Raw genomic sequence first — 13,547 nt, forward strand, 5'->3', positions numbered from 1 at the left:
TATTTTCTCTTACGCTGCTATGTTTTCAATCTTTATTTGTTTTAAAATCGAATCAGAAGATTTTAAATGAATGATAAAACAATCTTTTTACCCGGCCCTCATTATGAAAGATACCAACAATATTTGACTCAGCACAAAAAAGATAATAACTTCCTTTTCTTCCTTCTTCCTCAAAAGGTGGAAAAAAGATGGCTGTCTCTCGGCAAAGTAAGTTTCATCTAATTTCACACCTACCCACTAGAGGTGGGTAATTCAAGATTTGGAAAGTTAAAGTCCCTCCATATTTTCCCCCCAAAAAAACAAAATTCTTCCCACACCTCCGTAGAGCGACAGAAGAACTGTAAAAAAAAAAAAGGTACGCCCGTTCCAATTAAAATCAGAGAATTATAAAGAATGAAAAATAAGAACAAATAGAAAAAATGGCAATATACAATAAACCAAAATAATTGACAATTAAAAACAATCCTAAAATGAAGTATACACATGAAAAAAAAAAATTGTAAATAGAGAACTTTGTCTTTTTGGAACGTGTTTGTTCCGGCCTTGGACTCAGTAGCTGCACCTCTGGCCCGATGCTGATTTGGAAATCCAGACGGAATCTCACATCTTTAAACAGCCTCAAACTTCCTTTCCCGCCACATCGGCGCGTTGTTTGTCGTCGTCGATACTGACCATGTCTCCGCGTTGCAGGATCTTCGGCTTCGTGGCTCGCAAGAGCGGCAGCGCCATGGACAATGTGTGCCACCTGTTCGCCGAGCACGACCCCGAGCAGCCGGCCAGCGCCATCGTCAACTTCGTGTCCAAGGTGATGATCGGCTCCCAGAAGAACAAGTAGGCAAACAGGAAGCGAAGCCGACCGAACGCACCCGGGATGGAAACAGGAAGTGAAAGGAACCGAACGGACCGGGAAGGAATCAACGACTCCCTGTCTTTCAATAAAAAAAACTTGCATTGTGTTTAAAGAGTTTTTAAACCATATTCAAACTAACTTGCCGCCTTGAAAAAAAAACAACAACAAAATATAAAAAAAATAATAATACAACTATGCAGTCATTCAGTCAAAAAAAAACCATTTTCACCATACATTGTATAAAAGTCACACTTACAACAATTCATAAATAAGTGGATTTGTCTATTAATAATTAACCAAAATTGACAAGCGTTTAAAATAAACAACTTAAGCATAACTACATCTGTACATTTAAACAATAATAATAATAATAATAATAATAATGCTAAATGATCTCCTGGCCATATATGCAATGTATATTTTATGGAGTCCTCCATTCATAGTAAATAATGTTATTTTTTATTAAGTTGGAGTTGTAAGTTAATATGACCACTGTTAAGATCTATCTGTAACATTTCGCTATACTTTGTTAAGTGTGTTGAAATGACATGAAATAAATGAAAACACAGAAAGGAAATAGTAAAAGCCCTAATATATATATAAATATATATATATATTGATATTAAGTGTGAATGAGTTGACTAAAGCCACACCAGTACTTTATGTATAACGATCGTGACATTCCACCACCAACAGCATTATATGGGTGCGGTGCGGTGCGGTGTGGTGGGAAGGTTGATGGGTCTCCAATGTCCAATTTGTCAGGTCATATTTTGTTTTGTTTTATATATATTTTTTTGTTTGTATAATATAAATATGAAACGATATGGCCGCCATGTTGCTTTATTATGACCCTAAACATCTGTCAATGATCTATTCAGTGCCTTTGCTGGGGGGGGGGGGCATTTGCAAAGGGAAATTGTTTATGAGATGATGGCTATAGGTTGTATTTTTTTTCAACGTTTATGTGTAATGGCAACTTTATTTATAAGGACAGACCTTACACCATATAGCTTCCTTCATAAGCTCTCACTTGTTATTTACACGTTGTTGTATTGTTAAAATGCTCTGTTTTCCATACCTCACAACTACGTTATCTCATATTTTACAGAATACGCTCTATTGTGCATCTGTCAATAATACGCTATGCGAAAAGCTCATTTGTATATTGAAGATTTTATGAGTTGTGTAAATAAACAAAAGGGAAAATGTGCTTTTCTGTCATGTCGTCCTTTTTCAAGTATATATATATACACCGATCAGCCACAACATTAAAACCACCACTAATAACCACTAATATTGTGTAGCTCCCCCTCGTGCTGCCAAAACAGCTCTGAGCCGTGGAGGCATGGACTCCACAAGACCTCTGAAGGTGTCCTGTGGTGTCTGGCACCAAGACGTTAGTCCTGGAAGTTGTGAGGTGGGGCCCCCGCGGATCGGGCTCGTTGTTCCAGCACATCCCACAGATGCTCCATCGGACCCTAACCCCGGCCATCCACATGATGTAGAACAAAACGTGATTCATTAGACCAGGCCTCCTTCTTCCATTGCTCCATGGTCCAGTTCTGACGCTCACGTGACCATTGAAGGCGCTTTTGGCGGTGGACAGGGGTCAGCATGGACGCTCTGACCGGTCTGCGGCTACGCAGCCCCATACGCAGCAAGCTGTGATGCACTGTGTGTTCTGACACCTTTCTATCACAGTTTTTATACATATATATAACAGTGTGTGTGTGTGTGTGTGTGTGTGTGTCCTCAGCCCCCTACTGTACGCAGTCGGGCAAGCGCCTCTGCAGTCACACAGCGAGGACAGAGAGACTGAGACAGAGTTTCTTCCCGCAAGCCATAAGGACTGTCAATGCTGAACTCACCAGGGGTCCTAACAAAAAGCACTGAGACACTCACACGGGCCCCACTGCCTTCTGTACTGTATGTATCATACTGTTCTGCATACTGTATCACTGTACTGTATGTAGCATACTGTACTGCATACTGTATCAATGTTCTGGGTTACTGCACACTGCGCTGTACTGCTGTTCTGCTCGGTGGTACTGTATTGCTGTAGTGTACTGTTGTATACTGTACTGTTTATCTCCATACTCACTTTATTCACATATCTGTATATACAAACAGCCTATCCCATATAACTAACACTATTCCCTTTATCTATATTTTGTACCCCCACTCTGTATTACTTTTGAGATATTTTATTTTATTTTATTTTATTCTATATTATTCTATTTACTTACTGCATTACGTTTTAGGAATCAGTTAGCTTCAGTTAGTCAAGTAGAAATTAGGTTAGCTATTGTGTTCAGTCTAGAACATACTGTGCATAATCACCGCATTGCATTGACATTTCTCTGCATACAGTATATGTATTAACGTATGTATATGTATGTGACAAATAAACCTCTTGAATCTTGAATCTATAGACATATATACATATATAACTGTGTGTGTGTGTGTGTGTGTATGTATGTATGTATGCATGTATGGTTGTATGTATGTATATATATATATATATATATATACATACACACACACACACACACACACACACACACACACACACACACACAATAAGTGAGAAATGAGCTAGGAAATGTTTTTAAATTCACAGCAGATAACTGTGAAATATCATCACTTTCCTAATATGTTCTCTTTTTTTTGTAAGGGCAGCCTGAAATTGCAAAACGTATTTTGAACAGCAATCATCTTGGGAAATGGGTTTCCCCCCCATTTTGAAATATATATGCAATCTGGAGCCAAATCCCTGACTCAGGTTTGAACATGTTGCACTACGCTTGGGTTGCGTCACATGCTGGTGCCGTGGGACATGGGGTCATAAGTTAAGTGTAACCCCAAGTGTAAATATGTATAGGTGAGATATATTGTTGTGGGGAAATAGAGTATTTTGTAATTGTGTGAGAAATTGCGCGGTGTTGTGTGGAAGTGGTCATGTTTTTATGTTCATTTTATATATATATATTTTTTTTAGATATGATCGGCTCACCCTTAAAAAAAAAAAAAAAAAGGAAGAAAAACAAAAAAAGAAGTGAAAGGTGAGAAAAGAGGGCATGGGTGAGGAAAGCCCTGGCCCCAGCCCCTGACAGTAAAACGGGAGGGAGTTCTCGCAACAACCTGGATTGCTCAACTCAGGAAAGTGCACAAAAAACAGTATAAAACACCGGACCAGTCCCAGGCAGATCATCCACTCACACACAGAAGACAAGATGAAGACTCAGATGAGGCTGTTCATGCTCGCTGCCGTCTCCTTCCTGGTGAAGGCTCAGGCCGAGGAAACGGCGATGCCCGACTTCAAATTTCCCCTGGAGAACTACCGCCCTCTTCTGAACCAAGCTCAAGTGGAAACGGTGAGTTGTTGTTTTTTTGTTTTTTTTTTACAAGAGACCTCCTCGCTTTATATATTCCTGGACCCCGGTGGTTCCCACCCTGGGGTGCCAGAGAGGTTCCAGGGGGTCCCCGGCAAAATGATGAATAGGTAAACTTCCAACATTCGTTCGTTTCACAAGACGTTCGCTTCATTGTTTTTGGGCCGTCTCTGGATTAGGAGATCACAGAGCAGTCTGAGGAGTCCATCCAGATCATGAGGTTTCCCGCACTGGAGACCAACTGCAGCGGAGAGCAGGACACACAGTGTGGCCTGAAGGAAAATGGGGTGAGTACAGCATGTACAACATTGTTTCAAAACGCTTTCATTCCCCCTCAAATGTCAAATGAGATGTAGGTTTAGTTTTTTTTTTGTTTTGTTTTTTTTAAATCACACACACTGAAAATATTAAAATTGTTTTTTTTCCCCCTCCCAGAAACAGATGGATTGTGTTATGACGATGACCCAAGACGCCAGTGAGGTCACGGCCTTCGAGATGCAGTGCTTCTTGGTGGCTCAGGAGGAATCCTCGCCGGTAAAACTCCCCAAGCTCCGTCCTCTTGTTTTGTTTTGGTTTTTTTCCGGCAATGGGGACGAAACGACACGATTATTTCTAAACGCCGTGAGCTTCTTGAACATCGCCTCAGTGTGATTTCAAACCGCTCACGCCACCTTTTTCTATCTTTAACGACAGAGACGAGTGAGGAGAAGTCGAGGCGGCAGAGGCGGCAGCCGCAGGGGAGGCTCTAGAAGCAGAGGAAGAGGCCGATCTGGGAGAGGATCCTCCATCGCCGGGAACAGTAGAAGCAGCGGAACTCGCCACGCGTAAAAAGGCTCAAAAATAAATCAGCCACTTTTGACTTGTGTAAATAGTTCACAATGCCAGTCAAGTGCTTCTGCCGGATTTTTTCCTGTACTTTTGGTGTGGATGCCGTTGTAAAGCTTGTGCTCAATCAAATGCATCTTTTGTATGTTTTCTCACGTGATTCATTAATAAAGTGCATTCAACTGAAAACATCATATCCAGTCTTCAATTTTTTATCCACAAAATAGGAGTTATTGATGAAAATGACGGCACTCAATAGCTAAATGTGTTGAACGTTCAACGTTGTGCGCAGTGATAATGAAACATACAGTGCACAATACATGCCAGAAAAGCAATAATAATTTAAAAAAAAAGATCAGAAGTTGAAAAAAGGTCAAAAGTCTAAGTAAATACGAAAAAAACAGATTTCCTGTTAAGAATGATGAATTCCACTATTATAGTGGCATAAAACTAACATACGAAAAGACAAACATGTTGTCATGATTGGGACTGTCCTAGAAAGGCATCATTTCACGACTGTCAAATCTCACAAATAAAACCTTTAAAACCTATTAAATTTAAATGCAGCAGAAATTTTGGGGGTTAAATTATACAGTTGGGTTATTGCTCAAAGAAAAAAATAAGAGAAAAATGTTATATTAGATTTTTATTTCAAATCAACATCACATTTTCAGACACACTTCAATGACTAAATACACAAAAAAAAAAAAAAAAAATTAAAAACAAATTAAAATTGCCTCTATTCACTCACATGAAACGAAACATGTATTCATAAAACTGTGCTGAAAATGAGTACTTTTGGTATGTTCCGTTTCTTCAGATAGTGTTTTAACTTACCAAACAAAAACAAAAACAAACCTGCGTGTAACAAAACAAACTAACAATCCAACACTGAGGGATGGGAACGTAGCACCTAGTTCCAGACCGACTGATTCTCAGACTGGAGGATAGTGAATACGAAGCAGAGGATGTTCCTCAGATCCGCTTCTCCTTTTAGGGTTCGTGAAGACAGTGCAAACTCAGACACGCTGATAAGGTTAATGCTGTTTTCGGAAGAAACAAACAAAACAAAAACAAAAACGATGCAACTCACACAATTATATCCGTTTTTCGACTGATGTCACGAGCCACACCCACAACCCCACTGTAGACTTGATATTATACACCATGACATGCAAAACAAAAACAAAAGACAAAAAAAACAAATAAATACTGTACATATGTGCTGCTAAATCTGTGAAAGGAAACCTCACGGTTTACATGAAATGGCTTTGATAAAAGTTCACCAAGACAAACCCAAAGGCACTGCTCGAAAAAACAAACAAACAAAAAAAAAAAAAGGGACACGTGTGCTGTCGATATGGACACGAGCTCAAACTTGAGCTCCATCGTCTCTACCGGTTAAAATCGCTTGCTTTGTTGAAGGACGGTTGCAGCAAATAAAATATAAATATACGACTGCGCGGCGTAACTGAGCACGAGACTAAAAAGCGAGCAGGACGAGGATGAGAACGAACGCTTGCTGCTGCAAAACTATGTACAAAACAGCGAGAGGTTTCTCCGGGATGGAGGCCGACACAAAAGCCCCCTCTGAGAGCCTGTAATATCTACGCCTGTCCGGAAGAACGCCGCCGACGCCCGCCTGAATCTAGAACTGAAGTGTATCTTTTTTCCCGTCAGTGCAAAATGCTGAGTTTCGTGTCCGGAAAACGTGCGCGATCCAACACACGGACGCGCGGCGGGAAAAATGAGGAATCGTTTAAAAGAACCGGGGATTTCTGTGACTCTAGACAAGGATGCAGTGGAAGTGGACGCTCGTATCAGACATTTAAGGTTTTTTTGTTGTTTTTTTTGTTTGTTTTTTAATGGGCAGCGTTAAATATCGCCCATTCAATGTTCATTTTTGTCCGTGACATCAAGGAAACCCCCCCCCCCAAAACTTCTGATAAGATTCTGTGTTTGCGAACGCGGTCGTGTCGGGGCGAGCTTTTGTCGCTTTTGCTAAAACTAAATAAATTTGGCAAAAGCATCGAATAATCATTTGAATTAACTTCCCCATAAATATGAAAGACTTCACTCAATTAAATAACACCGGGGGACCACCGAAGCGATAATAAATATAAAGCAAGGTTAAAAAAAAAAAAAAAATGACTTGACGGAAAAAAACTTCAACATAAAAAGTGCAAAGAAAAAAAGTCTAAACTCCTGCACGTTACATCGCCGTGATGACCAAGTCTCACTTCTCATGGGTGAGAATTTGGGATCGGGACACCAACTATTTTAGTAGCTTTTCTCAGGGGAAAGTCGAGATGTAGGGGGGGAAATAATAAAATCCTTATGGAATCTACGGATTAATTCCTGGCTTTAAGCTTTGGCAACATTGGGGTTTTTTTTGTTTGTTTTGTTTTTTACATTCACACATTCCACACTGACGCCGTAATGGCAAAATGTAAATGGGGGATTACGCTTCTAATCCAGCTTTAGAGGCAACGATAACAACGCGTTGTAGGATTATATGAATGAGAGACGTCAATACTGAAAAAAAAAAAACAACAACAACAACAAAAAGAAACTAAAAACAAACCAAAATAAGGATTGGTTGACGCCACAGGAAAAAAAACAAACAAAAACAACGAGCAGCTTCAGAGTTCACCGGTCCAGTTTTTCTTTTTTCCTCAAAGTCTCTCTGCGCGTCGAGCCCGAACGGGGGCCGTCGTCAACTCCGACGAGGGGATCGCCGACGGTTCAAGTAGTTACTCTAAGCATCTCACGGCTTTTGATCTTTCCTCCAGCGTCTTCTGGTACGAACAACATGGGAATCGCGTAAAGGTGGGGCAACGGTCGCAGGATATGAGTATTTACAAACGGGAAAATAAAAAGTAATAAAAACTAAAACGTGAGGCTACTTCCGATCTTAGATCGCGCCGTTTTCCCAAAACATGCAATGGAAAGTGCCGAAAAGCCTGCCACGCCCAACATGGAAACCACTAGCACCGTTTGTATCCCCACCACACACACACACACACACACACACACACACACACACACACACACACACACACACACACACACACACACACACACACACACACACCTTTCATGAGTAATATTCTTATAAATATAAAGAAATTTATGGCGAAGTGATCATTAAAGAGATGGAAGACGTGTTTTCCCTGATGCCATATTTCACTTGATGGTGACAGGAGGAAGGGTGTGTTTGTGTGTGTGTGCGCGCGCGCGCGCGTGTGTGTGTGTGTTGGGGTAGTGGTTATTTAACGATCCTCCCAAATGCTTGAAAAGATAAAATAACATGATAATAAAATAAAGAAACACTGATGTCTTAAAAGGTCTCCACGAAGATCATCTAAGGCCACAATGTTCGTCGAAGAAAGCGAGTGTAAACACTGGAAGAAGAGAGAGAGAGAGAGAGAGAGAGAGAAACAGGGGGAATGAATGCCATGGATCGCTTTGGGGTTTTTGGAAAAATAACAGCCCCAGCCCCTCCCCACCAGGGGCGAGCCCTCACCCTATAACGTAAGGCACTTCAGCAGCTGCTCCTGCTCTGCTTGGAAGTAGAGCCACTCATCATCTCCTCTTCCTCCTCCTCCCTCCCGCCGCCGCCGCCCTCCTCCTCCTCCTCCTCCTCCTCCTCTTCCTCCTTCCAGCCGCGCAGAAGGGTGGGCGAGGTGAAACCCGAGGCCTGAGACCCTGGTGATGGAACGCACGCAAAGACCGGCGGGTTTCAATCCCGAAAAGCCTTCCCGGACATCCTCTCTGAAGCTCGTTGTTTGAAATAAATGAATAAATAATAATAATATAATAATAAACAAAAGACAAAAGAGCCCCAGAAAAAAACAGGAGGGACTCGTTTCCAAACCCCACGTACGTTTTGGAAGAAATAAATGCGAAAGCAGCTGTTTGTGGAAATTAGAATCAAATCGACAGCAAATCGAATAATGTGCTAATATACTAACGTGTAATGTGTCAATTTGATGTTTAAATTACGGACAGTTTTACGCTCCATTTGATTGGTTCCATTTGATAAACAAAGCTGTGAACGAATAAACTACAAAACCACAACAACCAAAACGTCGCATTTGTATCGAGACTGCGAGAACTGCCTGAAAACAATCCTCTTCCCTTTTATAAACAAAACGAGGAACCGCACAATGTTGGCGAGTTTTAGGGTTTTTTCCTTGCCTTTTCATATTTCGTGTGAGCTCGTCGACACGACGCGGCGTCACCGTGGTTACAAACGAACCGTGACTCATTTCCCTTAATCCTCCCCGGGGGGATTAATGGTCTTGTCTCATCTTATCTCCTACTTTGGGGGGGGGGGAACCCCGTGAGACGCCTCGACGCGACCATGTGCTGTTCATTCAGGCTTTGAACTTTACCGGCGTTGTGGTGCAGGTCTCTCATGGGGACCGGGTTCTGCCACTGCCCCGACGACCGCTGGGGGTGCGAGCTCTGCTGGTGGACCTGGAGACGCAGAGGAGCAGTCCGTAACAATATATACTAGAGCAGTGATTCTCAACCTTTTTCCCCCCCAATCAAGGACACTCAATTTGATACGCATTAGGCCTCGGGCCACATTCGATCAGATTGAGTGTCTGGTACCCCAACCTCAGAAGATTTTTTTATTGTTAGATATGAATTGATGTCTGAACTATAGTGAGAGTGATAACAGTGAAAGGTTCATTATTGTACATTGCCTCATGCTAACACCTGGGGACCCCCTGGAACCTCTTGAATGACCCCTGGGGCGGGGGGGGGGTCCCCGAACCCCGCTTGGGGAACCACTGCAGCGGAGAAAGAGAAAAAATAAATAATCAAACAGCGAATCCTCACCTCGTGCATGTAGATGGCGTGGAGGCTCATCTCGGCCGAGGCGTACTCCGAGAGCAGCGTGGTGCTGCGGATGCGACAGTCGCTGTTGGACATACTGCGACACGAAGAGAACCGGTGAAAAACGCGAAAAAACCCCCCCCAAAAAAACAAACAAACTAGAAAACCAGAATGTTGCGATGGGGGACCCGCCGCGTCCGCCCTACCTTTCCATGACGGTGCGGTCGCTGCGGTACATGGTGCTCTCGGGGTGCAGTGAGGAGGGCAGGAGGCCGTTGGAGCGGCTGCGGCCGGCGTGCGGCAGCTGGGAGGCCGACAGCGACGCCAGGACCCCGGCGGCCGCGGAGCCCGCCGTGCCGGGCGCCGCAAAGCGGCGGTCTCGACTCGGAAACCCGGACGCTGTCAGAACCGGGTGGGCCAGGACGCTGGCCAGCACGTTGTCAGGCTGCGCACATTCATTCAGTTAATAGAGTCCGTTATTTACACACTATTATTTATTTATACACTATATATACACTCAATATACTATATACATTATACAGTATATACACTGTAAAATCTCATCTCCGTTCTCAGTCTGGTTCCCGCAGTCTGTCAGTATTTACTAAACTAGTGTTCACAATGGCCACGCCCCCTTACCGTGAAATAACACGGGTCCTCACTTATCGAGCAATTTGCTGAACGACCTGGTCCTAGGAACGGAACTCGGTCGTTAAGTGAGGAGCACCTGTATGAAACTCATTCGCGCCTCTTTTGCGCCGAGCCCTCAAAATGGCAAATAAACTTGGCCTCTAAATGAAGTGTGTCGACAAGTACATTTCGACAAAGTCAAATGTTCTCACCGCGGAACCGGACTCGTTGGACAGCAGCGAGGAGCAGAGCGGGGCTTCGGAGAGCAGCTGCTGCGTGGTGGGGCTGCCCTGCGCGTCCTGGTGCACCTTCTCCTTCAGGTGGCTGATGAACACCGAACTCTCCTGCGGCGGCTGCCAGCGCGGGTTTTTGATGGTGAAGTGCATCAGGGACAGCTCCGTCTTGCCGTTCTCCGCCTGCTGGTACACGGACGCCTCCGTCTGGCCCTCCGACATCCACTGCCAAGACAATCGTAATAACATTACGTCCGGAAGATCAAGGAATTGTAATATCCTGTCCCGCAATATTGTTGTGGGACATCTTGTAATGAACAGAGGTCACGATTATTACATAATTGTCTGATTGCAATTATTTGAGCTCCAATTGTATCTTTCCGCCCAAATTTTGTGGGAATTTTCCACCAGTGTTGTGTGTATAAATAGAGCCTTTTTTTTATCATTTTCCCATCATACATTTGTTTAAAATTTGTATTACTTTTAATTATTATTTCCTATCTATCTATCTATCTGTCTATCTATCTATCTGTCTATCTATCTGACAATGAATCGTCAACCTTAATGTCATTATCATGACAGCACTATTGTGTCCAGTTCTGAAAACAATAAGAAACACTGTGAGAAGCAAACCTAAAATATGCATGCATATAATAAGCATAGGCACCCTGTTCAATATCTGGTACATTGGACTCACCATCGGGTTTCCGTGGCGACGGATGTCCATCTGCGCAAAGGAGCAGATGTCGCCGACTCCGACCACCTCCACCGTGAAGTTCCTGAAGAAGTCGATGATCTCCAGGGACTTGTTCCTCAGCAGGAAGATGAGCACAAAGGGCGTGACGATGGGACTCAGCAGCTCCTCCAGGATAAACACCTGACGGCCAGGAGGACACAAGTTGTTGTTTATTTATATTTTAATTTATTAATTGTATTTTGTCTCTTTGGCATTTATTCATACACACACACACACACACACACACACACACACACACACACACACACACACACACACACACACACACACACACACACACACACACACACACAGAAACACACACACACACACACACACACACACACACACACACACACACACACACACAAAGTTAGGGATATTCGGCTTTCGGGTGAAATTTCAGGATGAACCTAAAATGCACTATAACCTTTACAGGTGAACTTAATTTGACCTTCTCTAAACTTTTGAATGCACATGTCCAACTGTTCAATGTTTCAGTACTTTTTGCACAACTTGCTGTTCTCTAACAAGGAGCTGAACGGCAAAATTCACAACAGGTGTTTGATCCATGAATCGATCAATACATTTCCTGGTTCAATTAGAATTGGTATTGAAACAGTCCTCTTCATCACGCTGTTCACATTTTGCCATCATGAGACCAAGACGACACCTAACAACTGATCAACATGCGCTCGCCGTTGCGAGGCTTCAAACAGGATGTTCTCAGAGGGAAGTGGCCACTGAGCTTAGAGTGTCACAGAGTGTCATCGGCAGGTTGCAACAGAGATACAGAGACACAGGAAGAGTCACAGAAAGGCAGAGAAGTGGACGTCCTTGGCCACAACTCACACTGATGACCGCTTCATTGTGAACAGTGCCCTGCGGAACCGGATGATGAATGCCACTCAACTCCAGCCACATTTAAAGGAGGTGAGAGGCACCAAGTGTCACGTCAGACCATTCAAAACTGTTTCCATCAGCGTGGTCTGCGTGCTAGACGACCTGCAAGGGTACCTGACCACACCACCAGGCACAGCCATCATCGTCTTGCATGGTCCAAGGAGCATTTACGCTGGACGAGGGACCAGTGGCCTCAGTGCTGTTCTCTGATGAAAGTCGATTCACTTTGGGCAGAAATGATGGCCGCCAACGATGTTGGAGACGTCAAGGAGAGCGCGATGCATCAGCCACTGTTGTCACCAGACGAGCCTTTGGTGGTGGTGGTATTACAGTGTGGGCAGGTGTGTCTAGTCAATACAGAACTGCCCTACACTTTGTGAATGGTACAGTGACAAGCCCATACTACCTGAATAACATCATTAATCCAGTCATTGTGCCCCTGCATGAACAACACAGGCCTCATTTCATCTTCAATGACGACAATGCTCCAGCTCATGGAGGTCACATCATTAGGGAACGGCTACTGGAGACTGGGGCACCTCAAATGGAGTTGCCTGCACTTTCTCCAGAATTGAATCCCATAGAAAACCTATGGGATCAGCTGAGTGGCCGTGTAGAGGCTCGTAACTCTGTACCCCAGAACCTCAATGACCTGAGGGCCGCCCTTCAAGAAGAGTGGGGTGCCATGCCTCAGCAGACAATAAGTCGACTTGTGAACAGCATGAGATGTCGTTGTCGAGCTGTAATCGATGCTCAAGGGCACATGACAAGTTATAGAGACATTGACATTTTTTGTTGTGGTAAACCCACCACTGTTGTTGGCTTTTGTTTCAATAAATTGTTTGAGATGAGGAAATTACCATTGCATGCTTCTACTTAAATGCCCTACTGTCATGATATAATATCACTGTAGCGTGAACTTTTTACATTTTCCATAAATTTCACCCGAAAGCCAAATATCCCAAACTTTTTGTGAGTAAGTAAGTAAGTAAGTAAGTAAAAATGTATTTATATAGCACCTTTCCAACATTAAATGCAACTCAAAGTGCTGTACAACAGCGCATTAGAAAGTAAAAGATTTAACCAATAATGAAACTCAAAAACATTAATCAGAGAATAAAAGATTA

General features: G+C 43.2%; 3 protein-coding genes and 1 long non-coding RNA gene across 4 annotated transcripts in view; 2 read left to right on the forward strand and 2 right to left on the reverse strand.

Annotated features, from left to right (window-relative positions):
* tns3 (tensin 3) overlaps window positions 1-1,729 on the forward strand; it is a gene marked incomplete at its 5' end in the record, with an annotated part of 33,413 nt that extends 31,684 nt beyond the window's left edge. Inside the window, 2 exons of the mRNA XM_080010377.1 lie at window positions 178-207; window positions 691-1,729. Coding sequence (XP_079866503.1) covers window positions 178-207; window positions 691-835 — 175 coding nt within the window. The 3' untranslated portion in view covers window positions 836-1,729. The remainder of the gene's footprint in view (window positions 1-177; window positions 208-690) is intronic.
* Window positions 1,730-4,081: 2,352 nt separating this feature from the next.
* On the forward strand, window positions 4,082-5,252 carry LOC307237988 (uncharacterized protein). Its single transcript, XM_080010815.1, has 4 exons — window positions 4,082-4,227; window positions 4,425-4,532; window positions 4,681-4,779; window positions 4,939-5,252. Exons 1-4 carry the CDS (start codon window positions 4,087-4,089, stop codon window positions 5,071-5,073), a joined length of 483 nt encoding a protein of 160 aa, XP_079866941.1. The 5' UTR covers window positions 4,082-4,086; the 3' UTR covers window positions 5,074-5,252.
* Window positions 5,253-5,703: 451 nt separating this feature from the next.
* LOC307237891 lies at window positions 5,704-8,683 on the reverse strand. Its single transcript, XR_013844418.1, has 2 exons — window positions 8,597-8,683; window positions 5,704-8,474 (listed from the first exon to the last, which is right to left on the reverse strand). It is a non-coding gene; the product is annotated as an uncharacterized lncRNA (long non-coding RNA).
* atg9b (autophagy related 9B) overlaps window positions 8,684-13,547 on the reverse strand; it is a gene marked incomplete at its 3' end in the record, with an annotated part of 13,174 nt that continues 8,310 nt past the window's right edge. Inside the window, exons 9-14 of the mRNA XM_080010378.1 lie at window positions 11,479-11,658; window positions 10,761-11,006; window positions 10,125-10,363; window positions 9,922-10,015; window positions 9,468-9,552; window positions 8,684-8,778 (exon numbers count right to left, since the gene is read on the reverse strand). Of these exons, the coding sequence (XP_079866504.1) occupies window positions 8,684-8,778; window positions 9,468-9,552; window positions 9,922-10,015; window positions 10,125-10,363; window positions 10,761-11,006; window positions 11,479-11,658 (939 nt within the window). The remainder of the gene's footprint in view (window positions 8,779-9,467; window positions 9,553-9,921; window positions 10,016-10,124; window positions 10,364-10,760; window positions 11,007-11,478; window positions 11,659-13,547) is intronic.

Source organism: Zeus faber (genome assembly GCF_960531495.2).
Source record: "Zeus faber genome assembly, chromosome: 12".
NCBI lineage: Eukaryota > Metazoa > Chordata > Actinopteri > Zeiformes > Zeidae > Zeus > Zeus faber.